At 30.6% G+C, this 22,655-nt stretch overlaps 5 protein-coding genes across 5 annotated transcripts; 1 reads left to right on the top strand and 4 right to left on the bottom strand.

The window, feature by feature from the left end:
• Nucleotides 1-1,235: 1,235 nt before the first annotated feature.
• ORC5 (origin recognition complex subunit 5, putative) lies at nt 1,236-3,947 on the bottom strand (the record flags this gene model as incomplete). The annotated part of the gene is made up of 1 exon (XM_029003160.1): nt 1,236-3,947. The coding sequence occupies one exon, from the start codon at nt 3,945-3,947 to the stop codon at nt 1,236-1,238; it is 2,712 nt and encodes a 903-aa protein (XP_028859621.1).
• A 1,624-nt stretch (nt 3,948-5,571) lies between these two features.
• DHHC11 (palmitoyltransferase DHHC11, putative) lies at nt 5,572-8,105 on the bottom strand (the record flags this gene model as incomplete). The annotated part of the gene is made up of 10 exons (XM_029003159.1): nt 5,572-5,653; nt 5,790-5,880; nt 6,096-6,183; nt 6,301-6,336; nt 6,507-6,596; nt 6,821-6,882; nt 7,110-7,232; nt 7,484-7,593; nt 7,846-7,904; nt 8,043-8,105. The coding sequence occupies 10 exons, from the start codon at nt 8,103-8,105 to the stop codon at nt 5,572-5,574; spliced, it is 804 nt and encodes a 267-aa protein (XP_028859620.1).
• A 1,702-nt stretch (nt 8,106-9,807) lies between these two features.
• Nucleotides 9,808-15,570, top strand: PmUG01_04016400 (DEAD/DEAH box helicase, putative; the record flags this gene model as incomplete). The annotated part of the gene is made up of 1 exon (XM_029003158.1): nt 9,808-15,570. The coding sequence occupies one exon, from the start codon at nt 9,808-9,810 to the stop codon at nt 15,568-15,570; it is 5,763 nt and encodes a 1,920-aa protein (XP_028859619.1).
• A 489-nt stretch (nt 15,571-16,059) lies between these two features.
• Nucleotides 16,060-19,767, bottom strand: PmUG01_04016300 (conserved Plasmodium protein, unknown function; the record flags this gene model as incomplete). Its single annotated transcript, XM_029003157.1, has 2 exons — nt 16,060-16,140; nt 16,504-19,767. The coding sequence occupies 2 exons, from the start codon at nt 19,765-19,767 to the stop codon at nt 16,060-16,062; spliced, it is 3,345 nt and encodes a 1,114-aa protein (XP_028859618.1).
• Nucleotides 19,768-21,246: 1,479 nt separating this feature from the next.
• Nucleotides 21,247-22,392, bottom strand: PmUG01_04016200 (conserved Plasmodium protein, unknown function; the record flags this gene model as incomplete). The annotated part of the gene is made up of 2 exons (XM_029003155.1): nt 21,247-21,309; nt 21,697-22,392. The coding sequence occupies 2 exons, from the start codon at nt 22,390-22,392 to the stop codon at nt 21,247-21,249; spliced, it is 759 nt and encodes a 252-aa protein (XP_028859617.1).
• Nucleotides 22,393-22,655: the final 263 nt, after the last annotated feature.

Raw genomic sequence — 22,655 nt, 5'->3', positions numbered from 1 at the left:
TTTTGTAAAGTGCTGCAACGAAAGATGGCTCCTCCCTCAAATGGCGTGTATCTTGGTAGTGTACCAAATATCTCTGTGTGTATGTATGTATATGTTTATGTATGTTTACATTTTTATATAGGTGTATGTTCACGTGTGCATACTATTTTTTTTTTTTTTTTTTGCTTAATTTTTTATGTTTCCCATTTTTACATTAATTAAACCACTTTTGAATGTTATTTTGTTATTCTTTCGTATTATTTTTTTTATCACTTTTTTTATCACTTTTTTTATCACTTTTTTTATCACCTTTTTTATCACTTTTTTTATCACTTTTTTTATCACCTTTTTTATCACTTTTTTTATCACCTTTTTTATCACTTTTTTTATTACCCTTTTTTTAATACGCTTTCTTCTCATTTCTTCTCTTTTCATCTCTTTTCTTCTCTTCTCATCTCTTTTCATCTCTTTTCTTCTCTTCTCATCTCTTTTCATCTCTTTTCATCTCTTTTCATCTCTTTTTTTTTTTTTTTTTTTTCGAGCTATTTGATGAGGAAATACACGCACGCGTACATACTGATGCGAGTGCTGTAACGTGTGAGTTAAAATAATCTTTTGCTCCTCTTTAAATTTAGTGAAAATAAAAACATCGTATTTACATTCCAAATCAAAAAAAAAAAAAAATGTGCTACTGTTACTGCGCATTGGTATGTGAATGTGTGTACGTGTATTCAGTGAAAACAAACTTAAGTGCATGTGGAACCATGTGTTCATTTTTCAAAATATTTTAAAATATTTCCTGACTTTTCAAAATGGTGAAGCAGAATGAGCATACAGTTTGGTCTACCCTTCTCCCCCCGTCCACAACGCACACACGCACATCTACAAGCGTTTAATATTGCACAATTCAGAAAAAAAAAAAAATAATTAAAATAAAGAAATAATTGGATAAATAAATGGATAAATAAATGGATAAATAAATAGATAAATAAATGAATAAATAAATGAATAAATAGATGAATAAATAAATGAATAAATAGATGAATAAATAAATGAATAGATAAATGAATAAATAAATGAATAAATAGATGAATAAATAAATGAATAAATAAATGAATAAATAAATGAATAAATAAATGAATAAATAAATGAATAAATAGATGAATAAATAAAAAAGTGCAGGTCGCGACTTATATATATGCAGGGGTAGCACCCCGAATGCGCGTATGGAGAGGCGAACGAGCCTCTTTGTTCATCTAAAGGATCAACTCGTCCAGGGGTATTTTCATCTCCTTGGAAATGCTCCTGATCGTCTCTTCAGGTACGTGAATGACCAACTTAGAATAAGGATCTAGCGACTCATAGGCCATAGAATTAGTAGTTTCAGAAAAGATATTATTATTTGGAGAGGAAAAATTATTAGTTGAGTTTAAAAGAGCACTACCACAATATCCACTCCATTGTACTCCATTCATTAAACTATTTCTGACTAGGCAAGATAAATTATTAGAGGAAGAAAAAGTAATAAAACCTAGCTGTATTAATGTATTTATCTGATGACATATTAAACTATTTAAAATTAATTGTTCATCAAAGAAACATACTAATAAACAATCTGTTAAACATAACCATCTAATAAAAGTAAAATTTTTTGGAATTGCTTGACCTATTAACGTTAAAATGGACTCATTTTTATTTCTTGTTTTTCTTTTTTTCGGTAAACTAAAAGCACCTCCTTTTACTGTAGCATTGAAAAACCTTTTATCTGTTATGGGTAAATTCCTAGAAGCTAGGTAGGCTCCTACTAACAAAATTTTTGAATAAAAAGATAAATCAATTTTATTTTTTAAATTACTTTCATTTAGAAAAACAGAATCGATTAATTCAAATGTGAAGTGACTAGCATGATTATATGTTGCAACTCGTATGTGTGTGTCAATATTCCTTTGTAATGCATTCATATTTTCTACAATCGGTTCTAAAGATCCTTCTATAATAGGTCTAATAAATAATGGCCACATATGGGAACATATAAATAGCAGTTCATGAAAATCACTCTTGTAATCTTTATAAGACACATTAACAATATAGTCAATATATCTACACCATATATCATATATTACATCGTTGTTTAATATAACATTCTTTTTTTTTATTAAAAATTCTTTTTTATTATCTTTTACGTAAAAAATTTTTAAGTCCTTATCATTGTATGTTAACAGAGATTCAAAACACATAGTTTCATATAATCTGTACAGAATATTCTTACACATATCAGCTGTATATGAGTCAAACCAAACAGTAGGAGGTTGAGGTAACCCATCAAAAATTTCATCTGGTAATGGTGATCTATTTATTAATATAACACATAACCCTCTTGTTATCTTATTCGCTTTTGTTACATCGGCATAAGGTCCTTTTATATATTCATGTATTCTAGTTAAGGCATAGAACAAGTCAGGATGCGTTCGAACCAAGTATCTAATATTGTCCAGAATGAAAACTACTGAACGATCATATAATTTGTCTTTATAATAATGATTCTTGTTATTCCTGCACTTTTTTTTGTTTTCCTTTTCTTCCGCATTATTCCCGTTCACTGGGCTATTTATTCTGCCGCCATTATTTTCCTCTCCCGATGCTTCTCCTACTGCTGCTCCTTTTTTTTTCTTTTTAGATGCTATTTTTTCCAAACCCTGCTCGTCGTCAGGCCTAAATGACAAAAGCTTATGTAGGATATTAAAAAAGTTGTCCGTGTTAGAAACACTGGTAGGCACTAATTTTGTTGGATCATATGAACAGTTCATAATATTATTTACTTTCTTATATTCATTAAACTCTTTCAGCAAATTAATACTTAAATCTTTTAGTATAGTATGAAATATAACATTTTTGGCTGATCTACCTGATTGATAAACAGCCATTAAGCAGTTAACATAAGCAAAAGGAACATTCATTAATTTTATAAAATTTTTAACTACTTTTGTTTTCCCCATTCCTGGCAATCCTAACACTTGAATAACTGAAATAGGGTCCCTTAAATCACCTAAGAGATTAATTAGTCGATGTAGTTGCACTTCTCTTTCAAATCCACACGTTTTTAAACAAGCAATATATGAATTTAAAATATCGTGTGGTATTGCTGGAATTAGTTCCTTAAAATGACCCTCACCGATCATTTCATTCAGTTCTTCGTCATATAAACTATTGTATTCGTCTAACTCGTCTGAACTGTTCACATTTTCGTCCAATTCGTCTGAACTGTTCACATTTTCGTCCAATTCGTCTGAACTGTTCACATTTTCATCCAATTCGACTGAACTGGTCACATTTTCATCCATTTTAGCTGACATGTGCATCTTTTCGTCCATTTTAGCTGACATGTGCATCTTTTCGTCCATTTCGCCTAACATGTGCTCCTTTTCGCGAATTGATCCCAAATTGTTGACGTTATCCCCCCTTGACGCTTGACATTTTTTGCGCTCATTATATTCGCAATACCTATCAGTCTCGTTGTTACTGATCTGGGTGTCGTAGCTGACTTGATCCTCGTAACCGATCCGCTCATTGTAATCACCCTCTTCATCGTAATCACTCTCTTCAATGTAATTGTCGTTTGTTTCCCGTTCACCCTCACTTTCGTGCAGTTTTTCAAAACTTCGTTTTTGCTGCACATAATCTTGTTCATTTTTTTTTAACCCTGCAAAATTTACCTGAATTTGGGAGCTATTTTTTAAGTTTGTATTGGAAGCCTTTCTCTTTGTATTCTTCTCATTGTTCATATTTGTACTCACAACTTCCCATTTTTCGAAATTTGAAATAGAATAAGTTTGTTCTATCTTTTTTGAATTCTTCAAAGTATTGCTCTTTTGTTTTTTTGGGGAGCTAAAGCGGTAAATGCATTCCTGTGATGTTTCATTACAATCATCAGAGTTTATATCACTTTCATTGTTTTTTAGTTTGTACATTTTTTGTACTTGTATTTCATTGTAAAAAAAAAAAAAAAAAGGGGGGGAAATTGAAGAGAAAATTTTTCTTACCTTGGGAGAGAACCCCTAGAGTTAGAAAATTTCTGTAGTGTTTAGAAATAAAAAAATAAAAAAAAGATATATTTTGTGTACGCCAAATGGCTATAAGGGAATAAACCAAATATAAATACAGGTGAAGAAGTGTGAAAAGAGCCCTAAAAAAGAACGAATACAAATATATTAAGTTATGCATTAGGTAAAAAAATAAACTAAAAAAAATTATATGAAGAATAAGACTAGCATGAACAAAAATAAATGCCATGTTACGTTTACTTTGTATAAATGAAATAATGAATAAATGAAAGGAAAATATAAATTATTCAACGAAAAGAAATCAAAAAGAAAAAATAAGAAAAAGGTGCTAACAAATGTATTTATTAAAAAGTCAATTTTAGAACATGTACAGGCAAGAATATACAGAACGCCTGTTAGAACATAATTTCAAACTTAAGCATATACAAATTGGGGGCAAATACTGAAGAAGAGTTAATTAAATAGCTCTATAATAAATTATTTAAAAAAAAAACAAAAAAACAAAAACGAGGTAGGGGGAAAAAATATATTATAATTTTAAAATTAAAAATTTCAGATTTTAGTATCACAAAATAAGTATTAATCGCCTTTTTTTTAATTAAACATGTGCAATGTGCATTTCGCTTAGTGGTACACATGCGTATTCAACTAATAGCGTTCTCTTATTTAATGTTTGAGAGTAACGCATTTTTTTATCTTCACGCGCCTCTTCATTTGTTCTTTTATTTTACCGCTTTACCGTTGTTATTGCTTTTTTGCTATTTTTACCGCTTTGTAGTATTTATTTGTCATATTTTATTTTAATTTATTCTATTTAATTTTATTCTATTTTATTCTATTTTATTCTATTTAATTTAATTTTATTTTATTTTAATCTATTTAATTTTATTCTACTTAATTTTATTCTACTTAATTTTATTCTACTTAATTTTATTCTACTTAATTTTATTCTACTTAATTTTATTCTACTTAATTTTATTCTATTTAATTTAATTTTACCTATATTTTTCATTTGTACTTCATGAGACTATAACGTGAAATAACAGTAAAATTTTGAACAGACTGTTTTCAAAATATTTAATGACAAAAATAGAAGATGGAAAGGGGAAGAAAAAATGAAAGGGAAATGGACAAGCTAAAATTATGCTAAGGTTGAAAGGGGGCAAAAAATTAAAATTGGAATAATGTGTAAAACTAAAAAAAATAACATACAAATGCATGTGCATATGCTTTTGAGACAAATAATGATTAAAAAAAAAAAAAAAAAAAAAATATACGTTATATATTACATATTATGTAATATGTATTTTATATTTATTTAAAATTTGGTAATATTGGGATAACACAAGAAAAAAAAATTTATAAGATGATTTGGCGAAATATAAAAAGGAGTATCTTATGGTGGATAACAAATTAAAAACGGGGAACAACATAATAGGTAAATGTCAAAATGTACGATATTAATAGAAAAATTTGTATATATTTTTTTCCTTTTTTTTTCCTTTTTTATTTATTTTTTTTCATATTATTCCTAAATTACTTTATTTTTTTTCTGCGTAAAATTTGCACTTACTGACAAATTCTTCTGCACTTTTCTATTTACTGGAAGAAGCCTTAAACAGAAATGTGTAATTAAAAAAAAAAAAAAATTTGTATAAAAAAGGCATAAAAATAAAAGTTAAATTAAAAGAAATTTATAATTAAGCGGGTCCATATTGCTTTTTTCATTGTTTTATATCCTTATAATACCATAAATAAGAAAATGGAGTTTCAAACACTTCTATGAGTGATTCGTGAAATGGCTGCGTTTTCCCCTTTATGTTTTTTAAAAGTTCTATGCCTGTGTAATCGTTTAAAAGTATGTAATTTCACTTCCTCCTTGAATTTGTAAATATGGTAAGGCGAAATGATTATACAAACATAAGCATATATATGTACAAACATAAGCATATATATGTACAAACATAAGCATATATATGTACACACATATTTATATATATGTATATGTACTTATATGACCACGTACTTTTGCGTATTTGTGTTTTTTTAAAAAACCTGTTGTGTTTGTTTTTATTGCACAATACTGATCGACTAGCATAACAAGCGCAATCATTCCAAATATTAGAGAGCTTATGGTGTTTACCTTAAAACATTCATAAAAATAAGCACATATTTCATAACATCTATTAAAATTAACGAGAATATGTTTCAATGCAAAAGAAGGTTATTATTCTTTTCTTTTCTTTTCCCATTATGTTACTATGATATGAATGAGATCCATTTTTGTGAGCACACACTGGAAAAAGAAAAAATATTTGAACAAAATGAGAAAAATATGAACAAAATATGAGTAAAATAAAAAAAACATGAACAAGATATGTGCAAAAAAAATAAGTATTAAGAACAACAAAGAAATTTAATAAATAAGTTGTAAACAAAAATAGTATTCGTTATTTTCAGTTTTACCTCAGCTTTAAAATTATGTTGGGACTTTATACATGTTATAATTTTAAAAATAACTACAAAGCAGCAATTGCAACACATTAATAATGCGTACTAAAAAAAAAAAATAAAAAATAAAAAAAAATACATTACTTCACACTACAATACAATAAAGTAAAACAAAACAAACATGAAGAACAAATAAAGCACAATGTTTTTTGTTCTTGAACATGATATGCATATAATATCATTAAGAGTTACAAGGCGTAACGGCTTTATTATAGTTCCATAGCACTGCTATGAGATTATTATTAATCTTTTTATTATTTCGCATTTACAAAATTTAGAAGAATAAAGAATTTCTGGTTGTATAACCCAACACAGTTATTAATCCATATGCCTTTATTATTGTATATATAAAAAAAGAACGGGGAAAAATGTATTTTTTTTCCATTGGTTTATGTGCGTATATGCACATATATATATATATATATATATATATATATATATATGTATTATATGTGTATATATTTTATTGTTTTTTTATTTTTTTTATATTATTATTTTTTATATTTTTAATTTTCTTTTTTTCCTCGATTCAAATTATGAACATATGCATAATTTTACAGTGATGGTCCATTTTTATTACGCATTTTTTGCACACTGAACAATGGTGAGATCTTTTTATTTTTGGAAGATTACACTTTTCACACATATTTACTCTAATTTCATATTCAGTTGTATTTTCTCCTGAAAATTCTATAAGAAATGATATAAAAAAAAAAAAGAGAATAGTCGTCTATATATTGAGAGAAGAATAAATAAAATACGTAAAAAAAATAAAAATAAAAAAATAAATGAAATGAAAAGAAAATAAAAGAAAATAAAAGAAAATAAAAGAAAATAAAAGAAAATCCATGAAATCATATGGAGATACATTAAAATACATGGAAATACATGAAAACAAATGAACTGTTGAACTGTTATCATGAATAGTGTACCTGCCTCGTTTAAAAAACCAGGATTTTTGAAAAGACAAGTTGTGTAACACCATAAGGTCATACAGGTTGCAGACCAAAATGAAAAAAGAGAAATTGTTCTTATTTTTATTCTGACAAGAAAAAAAAAGAAAAAAATATATCGTTTATTATTTGTATACCTCTAAAAGTGGAACTTATTTATGCATCACTCAATTCGCGGGAAATTTTAATTAAAAAAGTTGATAGTTCAACTGAGTATTCATAATAGTTTCCTTATCTCCCTCTCTACATATGTTTGTATGTATTTATGTATGCATATACACACTTGCACATATATAAGCGTCTTTTTCCCTTTTTATCTTTTTTTTTTTTTTTTTTTTTACGCAAAGGTTGATATAAATTTGGAACACATGTACATGGACTGAAAGAGTAAAGTGTATGTCTGTTAATAGTAATAAGGGAAATAGAGTTGTCGGATTTTTTTTTTTTTTTTTTCTTTACTTTTTTGGTTTTTCTTTTTTGTTTATTTTTAAATTTTATATCACTCTTGTTTTCCCTTTTTTTTTATTTTATATTGTACAAGTATAACAATAAGGGATCTGTATAATGTTAAGAGAGTTTCTTTTATCTTAATTTTCATCATGTGGTGGAAAATTATTATTTTAAAAAATAGTAGTGAAAATATGTAAAAAAAAGGCTAAACATACTTACATATGTACATGTGTACATGTGTATGTGTTGTATATATATTTTTACAAAACTGAATATTATAGGAAATTATAATTTTTTGCTATAAGAAATTAAGGGGGAGAGGTTTTTCTTTTTTTTTTTTTTTTTTAATACTATTACTTTATTTAAAAAGCTGTAACGATTGTATAAAGATGTAGAAGTAAGCCCTTATATGTAAAGAAGTTTATAATTTTTGTGAAATCGGTAAATTAAAGGTTTTATACTGGTTATTTGTTGAATTGAAAAAAAAAAAAAAAAAAAAATAGCTTCATATGATGAGAAATATACAAAAAAAAGGAGGAAAAAAAATAAAAAAAGAAATTACAAGAACAGTAATGCACACAGAATATTTCATTAACATACATAAAATTGTTAATATTTTAAATAATTCTCAAAAATAAACATGAAGAAGTTATGTGTTTTTATTCTTATATATGCCTTCATATTTTTTGCATTAAAGCACGATGTTCATAGGAATTTCTTTGAAAAAACTTTGAATTTTTTTTTTTTTTTTTTCGAATAGGTATCACTATTTTTAATTGTATGTTTTTAAAATAATTAAGGAATTGTTCTCAATATATTCGACACTCTGATGTAATATTTGTATTGTCACTGTTTAAGCTTTTCGAGCGAACGTATGGTGAAACTAAGAACATCGTTATTTGTGTAAAAATAGGAAGCACTGTATCAGGCTTGTAATCGGGCATGTGTGTGGGTATATATATACATATATGCATACATACATATATATTTATATGTACAGACTTCCTCAGACCAATTATTGATGTCTATTTAAGTTCATTTATGTACCCTCGTACATTTGCGTCTTCCCATTTTTACCAGTAATCTTCAACTGTTAAAAGTGTGTAAGGACCCTCGTTTGAGTTATTTATTCGATGATACGGTGGAAAATAAAAATACTACTTTGGCCGTTTTAGACACAAAACATGTATTTTTATAATAAAAAGAAAAAAAAAAAAAAAAAAAAAAGAGAACAACATTCAGCATCGATGAAGCATTTTTTTGATAAATGAAAATTAAAAATAACAACGTTAATGTTAATGCTTTAAGGAAAAGAAGGCCGTTTTAATTGTGCATTTTTTTTTTTTTTTTTTTCTTATATTTGTGTAGTGTGTGTTATTTTGAGTTTTTTTTTTTTTTTTTTTTTTTTTTCATTTTAGTAATGCGGTTATTTTGAATATTTTTTTTTTTTTTTTTTTTTTTTTTTTGTGCTTTGCAAATCTCACACATGATAGATACCTAATGCGAACAAGATTCACTTTTGTAGTCGCGTCGGTGTTATAACAAAAATACTTAGTGAAGAGGTTTAATACTAAAATATTAAAGTTCCCATTTTTTTGTTTTCATTATATTTTTTAAATTAAAAAATAAAGACTTGTAAAATACATGCACTGTCTTATTATTTTTCACGTGTTATGTTAAATCATAAGAACGGAAGATATAAAATAAAAATCGCTGGTACATAAAGATAACGCAAATCAAAGCAAAACAGTTGAGGTGAGGTGTGCTTGTTCATATTACAACTGAAAACACCCACTCGACAATAAGAGGAAAAAGTATGTATAAAAGTCGTGTCCTTATGCACATGCATACACATGCTTTTATTCTTTTGTTATCGTTTTCGTTTTTTACTTTCTTGTTCGTTTTTAGTTTTAGTTTTCTTTTTCTTTTTCTTTTCCTTTTTGTTGTTTTTGTTTTTGTTTTTGTTTTTATTTTATTTTTTATTTTTTTTATTTTTTTTTTTTTTCTTCTTTTTCGTTATTTCCGCATCTCCAGTAGTTCTGGTCAACCGGAAAAATATTCCTCTTTTTATTATGAATAACACATTGACCAGAAATAAACATGACAATACAAATATTAATTTGTGTAGCGAAAAATCGGTCGAATATTTGAGTAGGCCTGTTGTCAAGGAAGCGAAGAAAGACAAGGAGCTTATCCATAATAGAAGTAATGGTACAATGCATAATAAGCTCGAGGTGGAAAAAATTGAGTGTACGGGAGGTAAGGTAAAGGTAAAAGAGGATGAGCATAACGATTACTTGTCACATGGAGGAAATGAGGGAGAACAAGTCGATATTAACCAAAATGATGAATTCAATTTATCAGATATAGTAGTTAGTACATGCAAAGTGGAAAAAAGCGATATGAAGGAGGTATGCAAGGGGAGTTCAAAAAAGTGCGAATATTTATATATGAGTGAACACTTAAGAATTCGAAATGATAAACAAATATTTGTAAGTAAATCTTTAAATGAGTATATTAATGATCATATTAATATGATATGTTCATGTGATGATACATTATTTCAAAATCTAAATGGTATGGAGAATACTTTAATGGACTTGGGGTTAAAACTCAAATTTTTGAGGCATAGGGAACGTATTAAAAGAAAGAGAAAAAAAGCTAGAAAGAATAAAAGGTCTTCACCATGCAGTAAATCAAATGGTCCGTTAAGAAATGGCACTATTACTAATGGCGAATTGCAAATAAATGGAAGTTTGTTATGGAAAAGGGGAGATATAACCGAGTTTCCATTAGAGGGCATTGAATCATTGTCTTCTTCGCTTGAAGGGGAACTTGTACCGGAATCCAAGTCTATACATGCTTCCAATACTGAATTACCGGAAAAGGCAGAAATGGGGGAGAGATCTAGAACCTGGTGCAACTTAGTCAAATCAGGAGACGATTCTGATAGCAGCTTTTTATTTTCGGACTCATCAGATAGCGAAGAAAATAGTACTGACAGTTCTAATACATCAGATGAAGAAATAATAGAACGTTTAGAATTTGATGAAGAAGAGTTGAGTAATTTGAAAAAGCTCGAAAGAGCAAAAAATGTTTATTTTAGACATATAAATGAAATATGTATAAAATATAATATGATGAGTCATTTTAATTTGAAATTTTTTGAAAAAGTAAAAAGTATTACAGATAAGAATATTAAAATGAAGCATAAGAATCTTAACGTTATGAAAGACTTAATGGAAGTAATGAGAAACATTTTTTCAAATGAAGATATGGTAAAGAAAATAGAATTAAAACAAAAGAAATTAAGAGCAGATGTTATAAATTCCTTGTTTGGTTTTCACATAATTAGTGATAACCAGCCAATGAAAATACCAATAAAATGCATGAATCGGTTAAGGTGTGAAAATCAGCCAGCTGCTAACATATTTGCCTACAGATCTTTGCAAAATAGGAGGAGAGCCGAAACAGCCCTCGATGAACTGTGGAGTGCTAGCGGTATGGGTAGTGGCAAGGGAAGCGATATGGGCAGTGGAAAGGGAAGCGGTATGGGCAGTGGAAAGGGAAGCGGTATGGGCAGTGGAAAGGGAAGCGGTATGGGTAGTGGTAAGGGAAGTGGTGTAAGCAGTGGTACAGTTAGTGGAAAAGGTGAGCAGAACCTCAAGTTAAGTGGTGATAAAAACAAATGCAGTGTGAGTTTCAATGAAGACATAAATAAAATAGAAAGTGTAACGAAGAACAGTCTAGAGAAGTATATAAATAACATCAAAAAGAGTTCAAAAATTCAAAACAAAATTAATAATTTAAAACAGTATATATTAGTAACGAATTGGAATAGCTTAAGGAAGCACAGTAATTACATTAATATGGTATATGAAGAAAGGATAGAACACAAAAAAGTATTGGCGAACTTGTGTTATAATCAAATGAAAGCTATAGAACAAAAGAGAAAAATAATAGTAGAAAGAGAGGAAAAAGAACGAATGAGATTATTAAAAGAAAATAACATGGATGAATATATTAAATTGATAAAAAAAACAAAAAATAAGAGACTGCAAGAGTTGGTGGCTGTTACTGAGAAGTTCCTAAGTAACATGACCTCCTCCATGTTATTGCAGAAAGGGGGGGGTATTGTCGAAAAAAAGATAAATGGCAGCATTAACGGTGAAATCATTATTAGTGGCAGTTGTAGTAGTAACCTTAACGATTGTAACAGTAGTGGTGGGAGTAGTGGTAGTGGTGGGAGTAACCATAATGGCAGTGGCTCTTCCGATGGAATGGGTAAAAGTGCAGGCATAACAAAACGGGACGAGAATGCGAACGAATCGCATATGACAAATTACAAAAATACGAGAGAGGAATACTATAGGTTATCCCACTCAGTTAAGGAAAAAGTAGTTCAACCATCCATTTTGGTAGGAGGAAAATTAATGCAATATCAGCTGGAGGGATTAGAGTGGTTGGTATCATTGTATAATAACAATCTTCATGGCATTTTGGCTGACGAAATGGGACTGGGTAAAACGGTCCAGACGATTAGTTTGTTTGCTTATCTAAAGGAGTTCAAATATGGTGCTAATACAGGAAGTGCAATTAGAGGAAGCGAAGGAAGTGGCACTGGCAGTGCGACTTCCAGTACCAATTTAAAGAGTATCGTAATTGTTCCACTATCAACACTGCCCAATTGGATCAACGAGTTTAGTATCTGGTGCCCAACGTTGAACGTAATAACATATATAGGTAACAAAATACACAGAAGAAATATGGGTAAGCATTTACTAGAATGCGAATTTGATATATGTTTAACAACATTCGATTTTGTAATAAAGGAAAAGACGGTACTCATGAAAATAGCTTGGAATTATATAGTAGTTGATGAAGGTCATCGTATGAAGAATAATAAATCACGATTTCATAAAATATTATCTGAGTTTAAAAGTAAACATCGTGTATTATTAACAGGAACTCCATTACAGAATAATTTAAGTGAGTTATGGTCTCTTCTTAATTTTCTTTTACCTAAAATTTTTTGCTCATGTGTAGATTTTGAAAAATGGTTTATTGAGCCATTACATAATGAAAAGGGTGTGTATGAAACTATTACAGAAGAAGAGCAGTTGTTAATAATTAATAGGCTTCATAGTGTGTTACTACCTTTTATGCTTAGAAGAGTAAAAAAGGATGTTTTAAAATCGTTACCTAAGAAGTATGAATATAATGTACACATCGAATTATCCTTGTATCAGAAAATTTTGTATAAACAAATAGAAACTAAAGGATTTAAACAAGTTAATCACAATGGATCTGTAACTACAAAGACTTTTCAAAATATTGTTATGCAATTAAGAAAAATAGTTAACCATCCTTATTTATTCTTAGATGATTATAATATTGATGAAATGCTTATCAAATGTAGCGGTAAATTTGAAGTCCTAGATAGAATGCTGCCCAAACTTGTGAAATTCAAGCACAAGATACTTATCTTTTCACAGATGACGAAGCTTATGGACATCTTATGTGACTACTTGGACCTTAGGCAGTACAAGTACCACCGCCTGGACGGAAATATAGCTCTAAACGAGCGCAAGAAAATTATAGAGGCCTTCAACCGGGGGAACGACCAGAGTGGTCAGAACGGCAAAAGGGGGGGAATCGATAATAATGGCGGAAGCCAAGGAGATGGTGAAAGTGGTGATAGCGTCGATAACGGAGGTAGATGCCAACGTGATAGAACTTTGGGGGAGAAACCGAGAGACGAGTTGGCGAATGGAGGAAATGAAGATACGATGATCTTTATCTTATCAACGAGGTCAGGGAGCTTAGGGTTAAACCTACAAGCAGCAGATACTGTTATAATTTTTGATAGCGATTTCAATCCACACCAAGATATACAAGCCATGTGTAGGTGCCATAGGATTGGACAGAAAAATGTAGTGAAAGTATTTCGATTCATTACATTATCAGAAGTAGAAGAATTAGTTCTAAAAAAAGCACAGAACAAGTTGAAAATGAATGATAAAGTTATACAAGCAGGGTTATATAACAATATTTATAATGATGAAGATAGACAAAATAAATTAAAAAATATTTTTAAAAGATATCAACAGAATGATGCCACTACACAACCCACTAATCCTATAGTTTTAAACTATTACATGGGTAGGAATGAAGAAGAAATAGATTATTTCCTCCATTTTGACAAAAATTATTTTGGGGAACACTACTTTTCCGTTTTAAACTCCCTCAGCAGGGAAGACCTAGGTAAGGGGCAATTTACTTATATGAGTGAAGACGAAGAGGGGAAGGGGAGAGAAGTTAGCGATGAGGGTGATGTCGAGATTGAAGTTGATGTTGGCGATGAGACTGACGTCGAGATTGGAGTTGATGTTAGCGTTGAAACATCTAAGCACATGATGTGTGGTCAAAGGGGGAAGGAACAAAGGAATAGTGTGAAGGATGCTGAGCATAGTGAGAATCTGGCAAAGGGCTGTTTGAACAAAAAACAAGATGATTCTTTCTCATCAGATCTAGAACACGAAAAGAACGACGTAAAAAATATAAAAGCAGAAAGTGAACAACACAATGTTACAATGTCCAATCATTCAAGTAATAAGTTAAAAAGGGGTCAACCGGGGGAACGTGATGAAGTTACTGATAAAAACAGTATTAACAGTACAGGTATATGTGCTGATAATTGTAACAACAAAAGCACTTTATCTTTCGGGGATGTAAACGATACGTCTCTTCAAGAAGGAGAAGAAATGGATCATACTATCCTCTACAATACCGCTCACAATGCTGCTCACAGTGCCTCTCACGAAGTGCAGGATGACTTCTACAGCTTCATCCTTAGGGAGGAAAATCAAAATGAAGTTGAGAGGGTCCTAATTAAAACCAATAAATTAATAAATAAGGAGGAGTTACCTTCATATCTTTTTTATGATGATACTGATGAATGTACCGAAATAAATTTTAAGAGACGACGAAAAGTTATTAACGCAAATTTAATGGAAGAGGAAAAATTGACAGAAAATGATTTTATAAAATTGATTGAGAATTCGTTTGCTGAAAAGAGTACGCATGAGGAGAAAAGGACTCTTAACGAATTGGGCGAACCGGAACAGTTTGTCACGGGGGAAGAAGAGGTTGGCATTGAAGAGGTTGGCATTGAAAAGGTTGGCATTGAAGAGGTTGGCATTGAAAAGGTTGGCATTGAAGAGGTTGGCATTGAAGAGGTTGGAATAGGAGAAATGGATAACCCCAAAAAAAAGATCTGCATAGATGGAAAATCCTGCACAGACAAGAAGACATGTGCAGATGGTAAACCCCACAATAGCGAGAACTCCACTCAGGAATTCCCCCTCAAAGGAAGTGTACCCTACAATGTCCGAAGCTCTAGCAGGAAAAAAGTATCATGTGATATAATTCGATTAAGCAATACTGGCAGCATCGCATCTGACACTCCTTCTCCAGCTAATTCGAAAAATTTATCTCCCAAGAAAAAGGGGAAAAGGAAATATAGCGGAAGCTTCAGCGAGATGAGCATAGAAAAAAAATATGCACAAGGAGATGCAGATGACGAACTAAAAAAAAAAAAAAAAAGGAATAAATAGGGAAGTAACATGGAGGTATAATTCGGGAGAATACTCGATGGGAATGAAAAAAAAGAAAAATTAAAAATTAAAAAAAATGAATGGGCCCCTTTTAGTGTGCCCCAAGACGCAGGTATAAATATGTACATATGTATACATATGCGTGAACATAAATATACATGCACATACATTTACACACATTTACACACATTTACACACATTTACACACATTTACACACATTTACACACATTTACACACATTTACACACATTTACACACATTTACACACATTTACACACATTTACACACATTTACACACATGCTTACATGTATACCCATGCACAAACATATATTTATGCGTGTCGCACTCACATCAGACTCATTTGCGCCCCCATCAGCGGCATTGCGCAAACTCTTCAAATCGCCACCTTTCCGCTTCAATATCAAAGAAAACATATATACTGCAAAAACTTAGATTTAAAAAACAAAAAAAAAAAAAAAAAAATATGGTCAGGGAAACTTCCTCCTTATGCAAATGTCCACTTGAAAGGGATGATGAACGAGCTCGTTTATTACTTCACTTTTAGAACTCTGCAAAATGAAAATGAAAAAGATACGATATGTAAAAAATGGTAGAAGCAACAAATAGAGAGGGACCTGATGCAAAATTGTAGTATCACTTGACAGATGTGCTCGTCTAAATGTGCAAAATGAATTAAACGTAAAGGAGGTGATTTATCTTTTTCTTTCTTTTGCTTTATTTTCTTTGCTTTATTTTCTTTGCTTTATTTTCTCTGCTTTATTTTATTTTCTTTGCTTTATTTTCTCTGCTTTATTTTATTTTCTTTGCTTTATTTTCTCTGCTTTATTTTATTTTCTTTGCTTTATTTTCTCTGCTTTATTTTATTTTCTTTGCTTTATTTTTTTTTTTTCCTTCTCTTTTTAAGTAGTTACAAGCTGCGCTACAACGGATGCCACCTGCTTGTGGAATTTGGACGAAATAGCATTCTTGTCGTTGTTCATAATTTTGATCGTTTTCAAGGAATGATCAATATACGAGCAGCATAACGTGTATGCCTCATACAAGAGCAACAACTGTCTAATGGTCAGCTGTTCCAAAGTAAAATTTGCACTGCAGCTTTGTGTGTTTTCGCTTTTTAATAAGCAACTGTTCACATCAGTACTACTACTACTGATACCGCTTCCCCCACTACTACTTCCACCATTGTAGCCCATTTTGATATGAAAAAACAAATTGTTAATAATGAGAAGTACATTTCTCGAGTTGTTTAGTTGATCAAAGTAATCGCTATCGTACTTTCCATTGCACTCTGTAGAGAAAACTTTCTCTTTTTTACTTTTATAGAAAGCCGTTTCCACATTTGTATCTCCTCTGTTTACATTTCCATCGGGAAAGGCGATATCTGCTATATGGGAAAGGCTATACGTGTTATCGTTCCCACAGTTAGCAATTTCTCTACTTCTAGCATTTCCAGTACGTTTGAAGCTGCCTCCTTTGACGTTCTTCTCCTCTGCAAATCCACAAGGCTCAAGGGAAGAACCATTTTTTCGAAAGTGTCTATGTTCATTCAAAATAGAATCACTGCTCCTGCTTTCACTTGATGCCCCTATTAGGGATAATTCCCCCCCCCTTTGGACGATTCCATCCCACCCTTGATGGCATTGCATGGGCTCATCCTTTTGCAGTTCATGCAATTGATGCAATTCATACTGTATTTGCTTTTGAATTTGCAAAACGTTTTCATGTGCAACCCTGTTATGTGGGACATTCCATTCGAGTAGATCACACGAGGGTATTTTAACTTTATCAATTTTGTTCATAAACTCGAATTTTTTTTTTTTTTCTTTTTTTTTCTGATATTTGTTGTTTTTGTTTTTCTCGTATATTTTCATATCATGTGAATATGCACTTTGGGAATAAGTTTCAATGATGTGGTCATCCTGGATGTACGATGTTGATGAATGAGGGAAAACAATTTCCCCATTTGCACAGTTAGAGCCCCTCCAGTCATGCATACCTGTAAGTATTCCTTTACTTCTTTTACAAAATTTACGAAGAATGTTAAAAAGTAAGGCAAAGAATAAAGTAGTACCTTGCTTGTGCATGTAAAAGCTAAATAGTAGAGTAATTTGAATTAAAGATGATAAATTATTTGTAGATACAATTTGTACAAATGAATATGTACTGTAGATATTATATTTACTATATGGGTGAAAAAATTTTGTTATATTTTTTTTTAATTCTATATGAAGTAATGCAAAACAGAGTAGATGATAATTTTTTGTTTTTATAAAAACATATTTATTCTTAATTAGTGAGAAGAAATATTCTGACCACCTGCTGTCAATATATATATTGTTGTCTATTAGTACCTTGATGAACTGAAGCAATTTTTTTATTTTTACTTTATCGAAATTTCTAATTTTTCTAAAATTTATAGCATTTTTCTTGTTATCCTCTACATCTTTTTCTTTGTTATCACAATTCATTGAGTAGCTAAAACTGTTCAAGCTATTCCCCCATCTAATACACATTTTCTTATTGCTTCTATCTAATTGACGTATCCCCTTTTTTCTGTATTTCATTTTAGTTTTTTCTAAAAAGAAGGAATTTACAATAGTATATTTCCTACTCTTACGCGTATCTGGGGGGTTGTACCTATTCAATATTTCATACAACAGTTCGTTCTTATTATATTTTAAAATTCTGTACATGTTAATAACAATCTGGGTTAAATTGTTTGAATTTATAGTATCCATGTTATCTATAATGTACCTCGATGCGCATGTTAAAAAATTTTCATCAAAATGTTTTCTCTTTGCAAGGAGTGAAACGATATCTCTAATCTCTTTTACACTGTAATACTCACTACTCTTGTTCCTTCTACAGTCAACACAAAACTTCCTGCATATATGTTTAATAGGATCTTTTAGTTCTTTACTATTGTATTTTTCTTCCATCAAAAAGTTTATCATGCCTACTACTTCGTCTGTGTGGAAGTATGCGCAGTTCTTCTTAAGGCATTGCTCCACTGCTGAGGTTAACCTATCCCAGCGTTCTTGTGCGTCCGCACCACTGCTAGTACAGCCACTTGTTCTGGAAGCGCTTCTCACACATTTGCACCATTTTGTAGCCATTTTTACATAGCTCATAATGAGATTCACATCGATATGTCTATTGAAAAAAAGTGTTGTACATCTGTGCAGGAGTTCATTACAAGTGTTCATCATTTCATTATGTTTTCTTTTCCTGTACTTTGCATAAGTGGTATTTATGTAGCACTTCCTTTTTTGTAGTACAAAGTGCATGCACCTTTTTTTTTTTATTTCACTTCTCAAATGAGGAAGAATGTTATGTGTACACAGGGTTGCAGTGGAAGAAGTAGTGATAGCGCTAGATATAGTGGACCTGGGAGACGAAGATAATGCTGAATTGAATGATTTCCTGGAATAATTATCCCCCCTCATAATAGGTGAGAGGGAATGAATTGAAAGGGTCCATTTTTTTTTAAAAATACTATTTCGAATGAAAAGAAAACAATAGCTAGAAGGAAAACGATAATAAAACCACCTTTGGTATCTCTTGTTGAAATATTTTCTTTTACATGTATTATTCATACTCTTATTTATTTCGTTTTTCAATTTTATACACGACTCTAAAAAACGAATGATCATCTTATGGTTAATGTTTGATATATCACTAGCCTTTTCGATTAATCTTAAAATTATGATAAAAAAATGGAAACAATAATATTTCATATAAATATAAAAGTTAAATACATATATGAGGTCCGTCAGAGATACAGAAATGCATGAACTGTTGTTGTGCGCATTCATCATGTTATATTTGCTACCCTCATTAAGTTTGTTACTTCTATCCATGTTACATTTTGAACATTGCTCTAAATATTGCAGCTCGTATGAAATGTATTGTGCTAGTTCGACATAAATATTATTGTTCCTTCCTAACAGATAAATTATGTGGTTCAGATTTAGTACTGCACTTTTAAGGAGGTATGAACAGCTTTTCTGGTTGTCCTTGTTTCGAAATAGTTCACATGATAATATTGGCGTGCTGCTACGTTCCGGGATAGTATGGGGTGAGTGGGAAATACTTCCCCCACATGCCGTAAGATCATATCGATTTATATACTTCCTTTCTAACCTACTGTCGGGCTTACCATTCCTGTTCAGCATCTTTTCGAAGAGCAACTTTTTAACTTCTCTTTTAAAAAAAAAAAAAAAAAAATACCTACTTCGTTTTTTTACATTTTTCAAATACTTTTTGTGGTCCACCAATTTTATTATTTCTTTCTGAAGATTCATCAACGGGGGAGCACGTAAGATATGTAGATTAGGGGTAAGCTCAATCCTGCTAGTAAAACAAATACCTATGCCCAAGTGTATATGTACACACAGCTATTCGGACGCATGGGTGTGTATTTACTCGCTTGTATTTTTTACGGAAGGGTGTACGTTATTAGCTCGAGTTGCGCTTATTCTAACTCCCTCTACTTCTTCCTGTTCTTATTGTGCTTGTCCATGCAATTCCGTTTCTTCCTTTACCATCGTCCATATGCTTGAAATTTGTATACAATTATTATGTACCTACTATCTAGCTATCTACTTTTTTTTTTTTTTTAGCTAGCTAATTGACAACATATTCTTGGGAAGACGTTCCTCCGTTCGTAAAAGCAGGTGTACATGTGAAGAGGCGTGAGCACATACATACCAATGCATACGTACAAATACATGCACACATACCGGTATATACGTACAAATACATATACACGTATCAATATATACGTATAAATACATATACACGTATCAATATATACGTATAAATACATGCCCACACACCGGTATATACGTACAAATACATATACACGTATCAATATATACGTATAAATACATGCACACATACCGGTATATACGTACAAATACATATACACGTATCAATATATACGTATAAATACATATACACGTATCAATATATACGTATAAATACATATACACGTATCAATATATACGTATAAATACATATACACGTATCAATATATACGTATAAATACATATACACATATCAATATATACGTACAAATACATACACACATATCAATATATACGTACAAATACATACACACATATCAATATATACGTACAAATACATACGCATACTTACACATACGTGCACGTACGAACGCGAGTGCAAATTGCTGTGTGGGTTAAGGACACTCCTCAGTGTAAGCAATTTTTTTTTAAGCCTCACTACAACTATTTTTTTTTAAAACTGCAATATTTTTGCAGCTGCACATATATATATATATATAGCATATGCACACAAAAAACTGATGAAGTATGGTATATACTTTAAACTTTTATCAAATTAAAAAAAGAGGTAAGAAAAACAGCGTTTTATATGCTTGATGCTAACATTTGTTCAGTCGTTTTTGTACAAATGCAGGCGTATGCGTATGTTCGTAAGTATATACATCGAGAACGACTCCCACTTTTTTGGAACTTTTCTACCTTGCTTTTTTTAAAAATGAAATATGCATAAAAATATGCAGAAAAAAAATAAAATACTGAAATAATAAAACAATAAAGTAAAAAAATTATTTATTTACAAAAAAGTATTTTAAAGTGTTTATAAAAAAAAAAAAAAAAAAAAAATGTTCAACTGCCGCTCTTCTTTTTTATCGAAATGGCGACTACCGTCACTCTCCTTTCTTTACTTCGCTGAAAAAAAAAAAAAGTAAAAATAAAAAAAGTAAAAGGTAAAAAGTGAAAGGTAAAAAGTGAAAGGTAAAAAGTGCGTAATAGGCAGTAGAGAGTAAAACGCAAAAACAGAACAAAACAAATGGGTCAAAAAACCAGTCATAAGCAAATAAAAAGTAGTTCGCAACTCCTTCTTCACCATGATATGCACCCCTCCCTCCTTCAAATGGTAAGAAAAAAGGGTAGTGCTATAAACACGCATATTATTTTATATATGTACAGGCATATTGGTTAAAATTTGAGTAGAAAAGCACATTGCAGGGATGGTGTATATGTATATGTATGAAGCTTGTATGTATCTGTTATGCATTTGCGTTAGTAGGGAACAGGAGAAGGAGCTTGACTAACCTCGATGTACTTATGTAGTGTGGGGTTGTAGGGTTGCTTGGCAAAATTGATTACATCAGCATAGTCGTCATCTGAGAAATCCTCCTTGATGGAAAATTTATTTGTAATTACATTGTCGTTCATAAGTAGAGTTTTACTATTAACCTTAATATCAATGTGGGATGTAACGTCGACAGATTTTTTTCTTTTACCCTTGTTAGAAATGTTTACATTAGCCGAGTTTACATTAGCCGAGTTTACATTAGCCGAGTTTACATTAGCCGAGTTTACATTAGGCACGTTTACATAAGCCGAGTTTACATTAGGCACGTTTACATAAGCCGAGTTTACATTAGGCACGTTTACGTTAGCCCCGTTTCGAATGTTATGTAAAAAGTTGTAGTAAAAATTAACTATATCTTGCACTAGGTAAGATGCTCTCAAGATATTAGTTCCAACAGCATATATACAGATTTGATCGTTTGAAGGAATAGCACAACTGTTAGCCTTTTTGATATCCCCTTCAATTAGGTGTTCCACTTTTTTTGTTTTACTATTCAACGTTTTTAAAATTTGTTGATAGTAAATATTAATAGGTTTGTTAGATGCGATATATATATCTGTTTTTTTCTTTCTTAATACTGGTGAGTATTCTTTTTGAATGGTTTCGATAGTAACCTCTTTCTTTTTCTTCTTTTTCCTTGCACTGTTTGCCATGGCTGTTATGCGATTAGTTTGAGTGCTGTGTATACACTATATATCTACATAAGTAAACATATGTATTCATGTATATACTTACTCAACCCACAAACACACTTGACTGTTTATGGTTCTTTTACGGTTTCTTCTTAACCAACGTGATAATTTAATAAAACCTAAAAAGTAAGGGGAAAAAGGTAACTTATAAGTATTTTAGCACAATCTTATTAAGATGAAAAGATAAAAAAAGAATAATTTTTAAAAGAGAACTTTATAGGTGC

This window comes from Plasmodium malariae (assembly GCF_900090045.1).
Source record: "Plasmodium malariae genome assembly, chromosome: 4".
Taxonomy (NCBI): Eukaryota; Apicomplexa; class Aconoidasida; order Haemosporida; family Plasmodiidae; genus Plasmodium; species Plasmodium malariae.
Note: the sequence above shows the minus strand (reverse complement) of the source record. Positions and strands in the feature narration are given on the sequence as shown.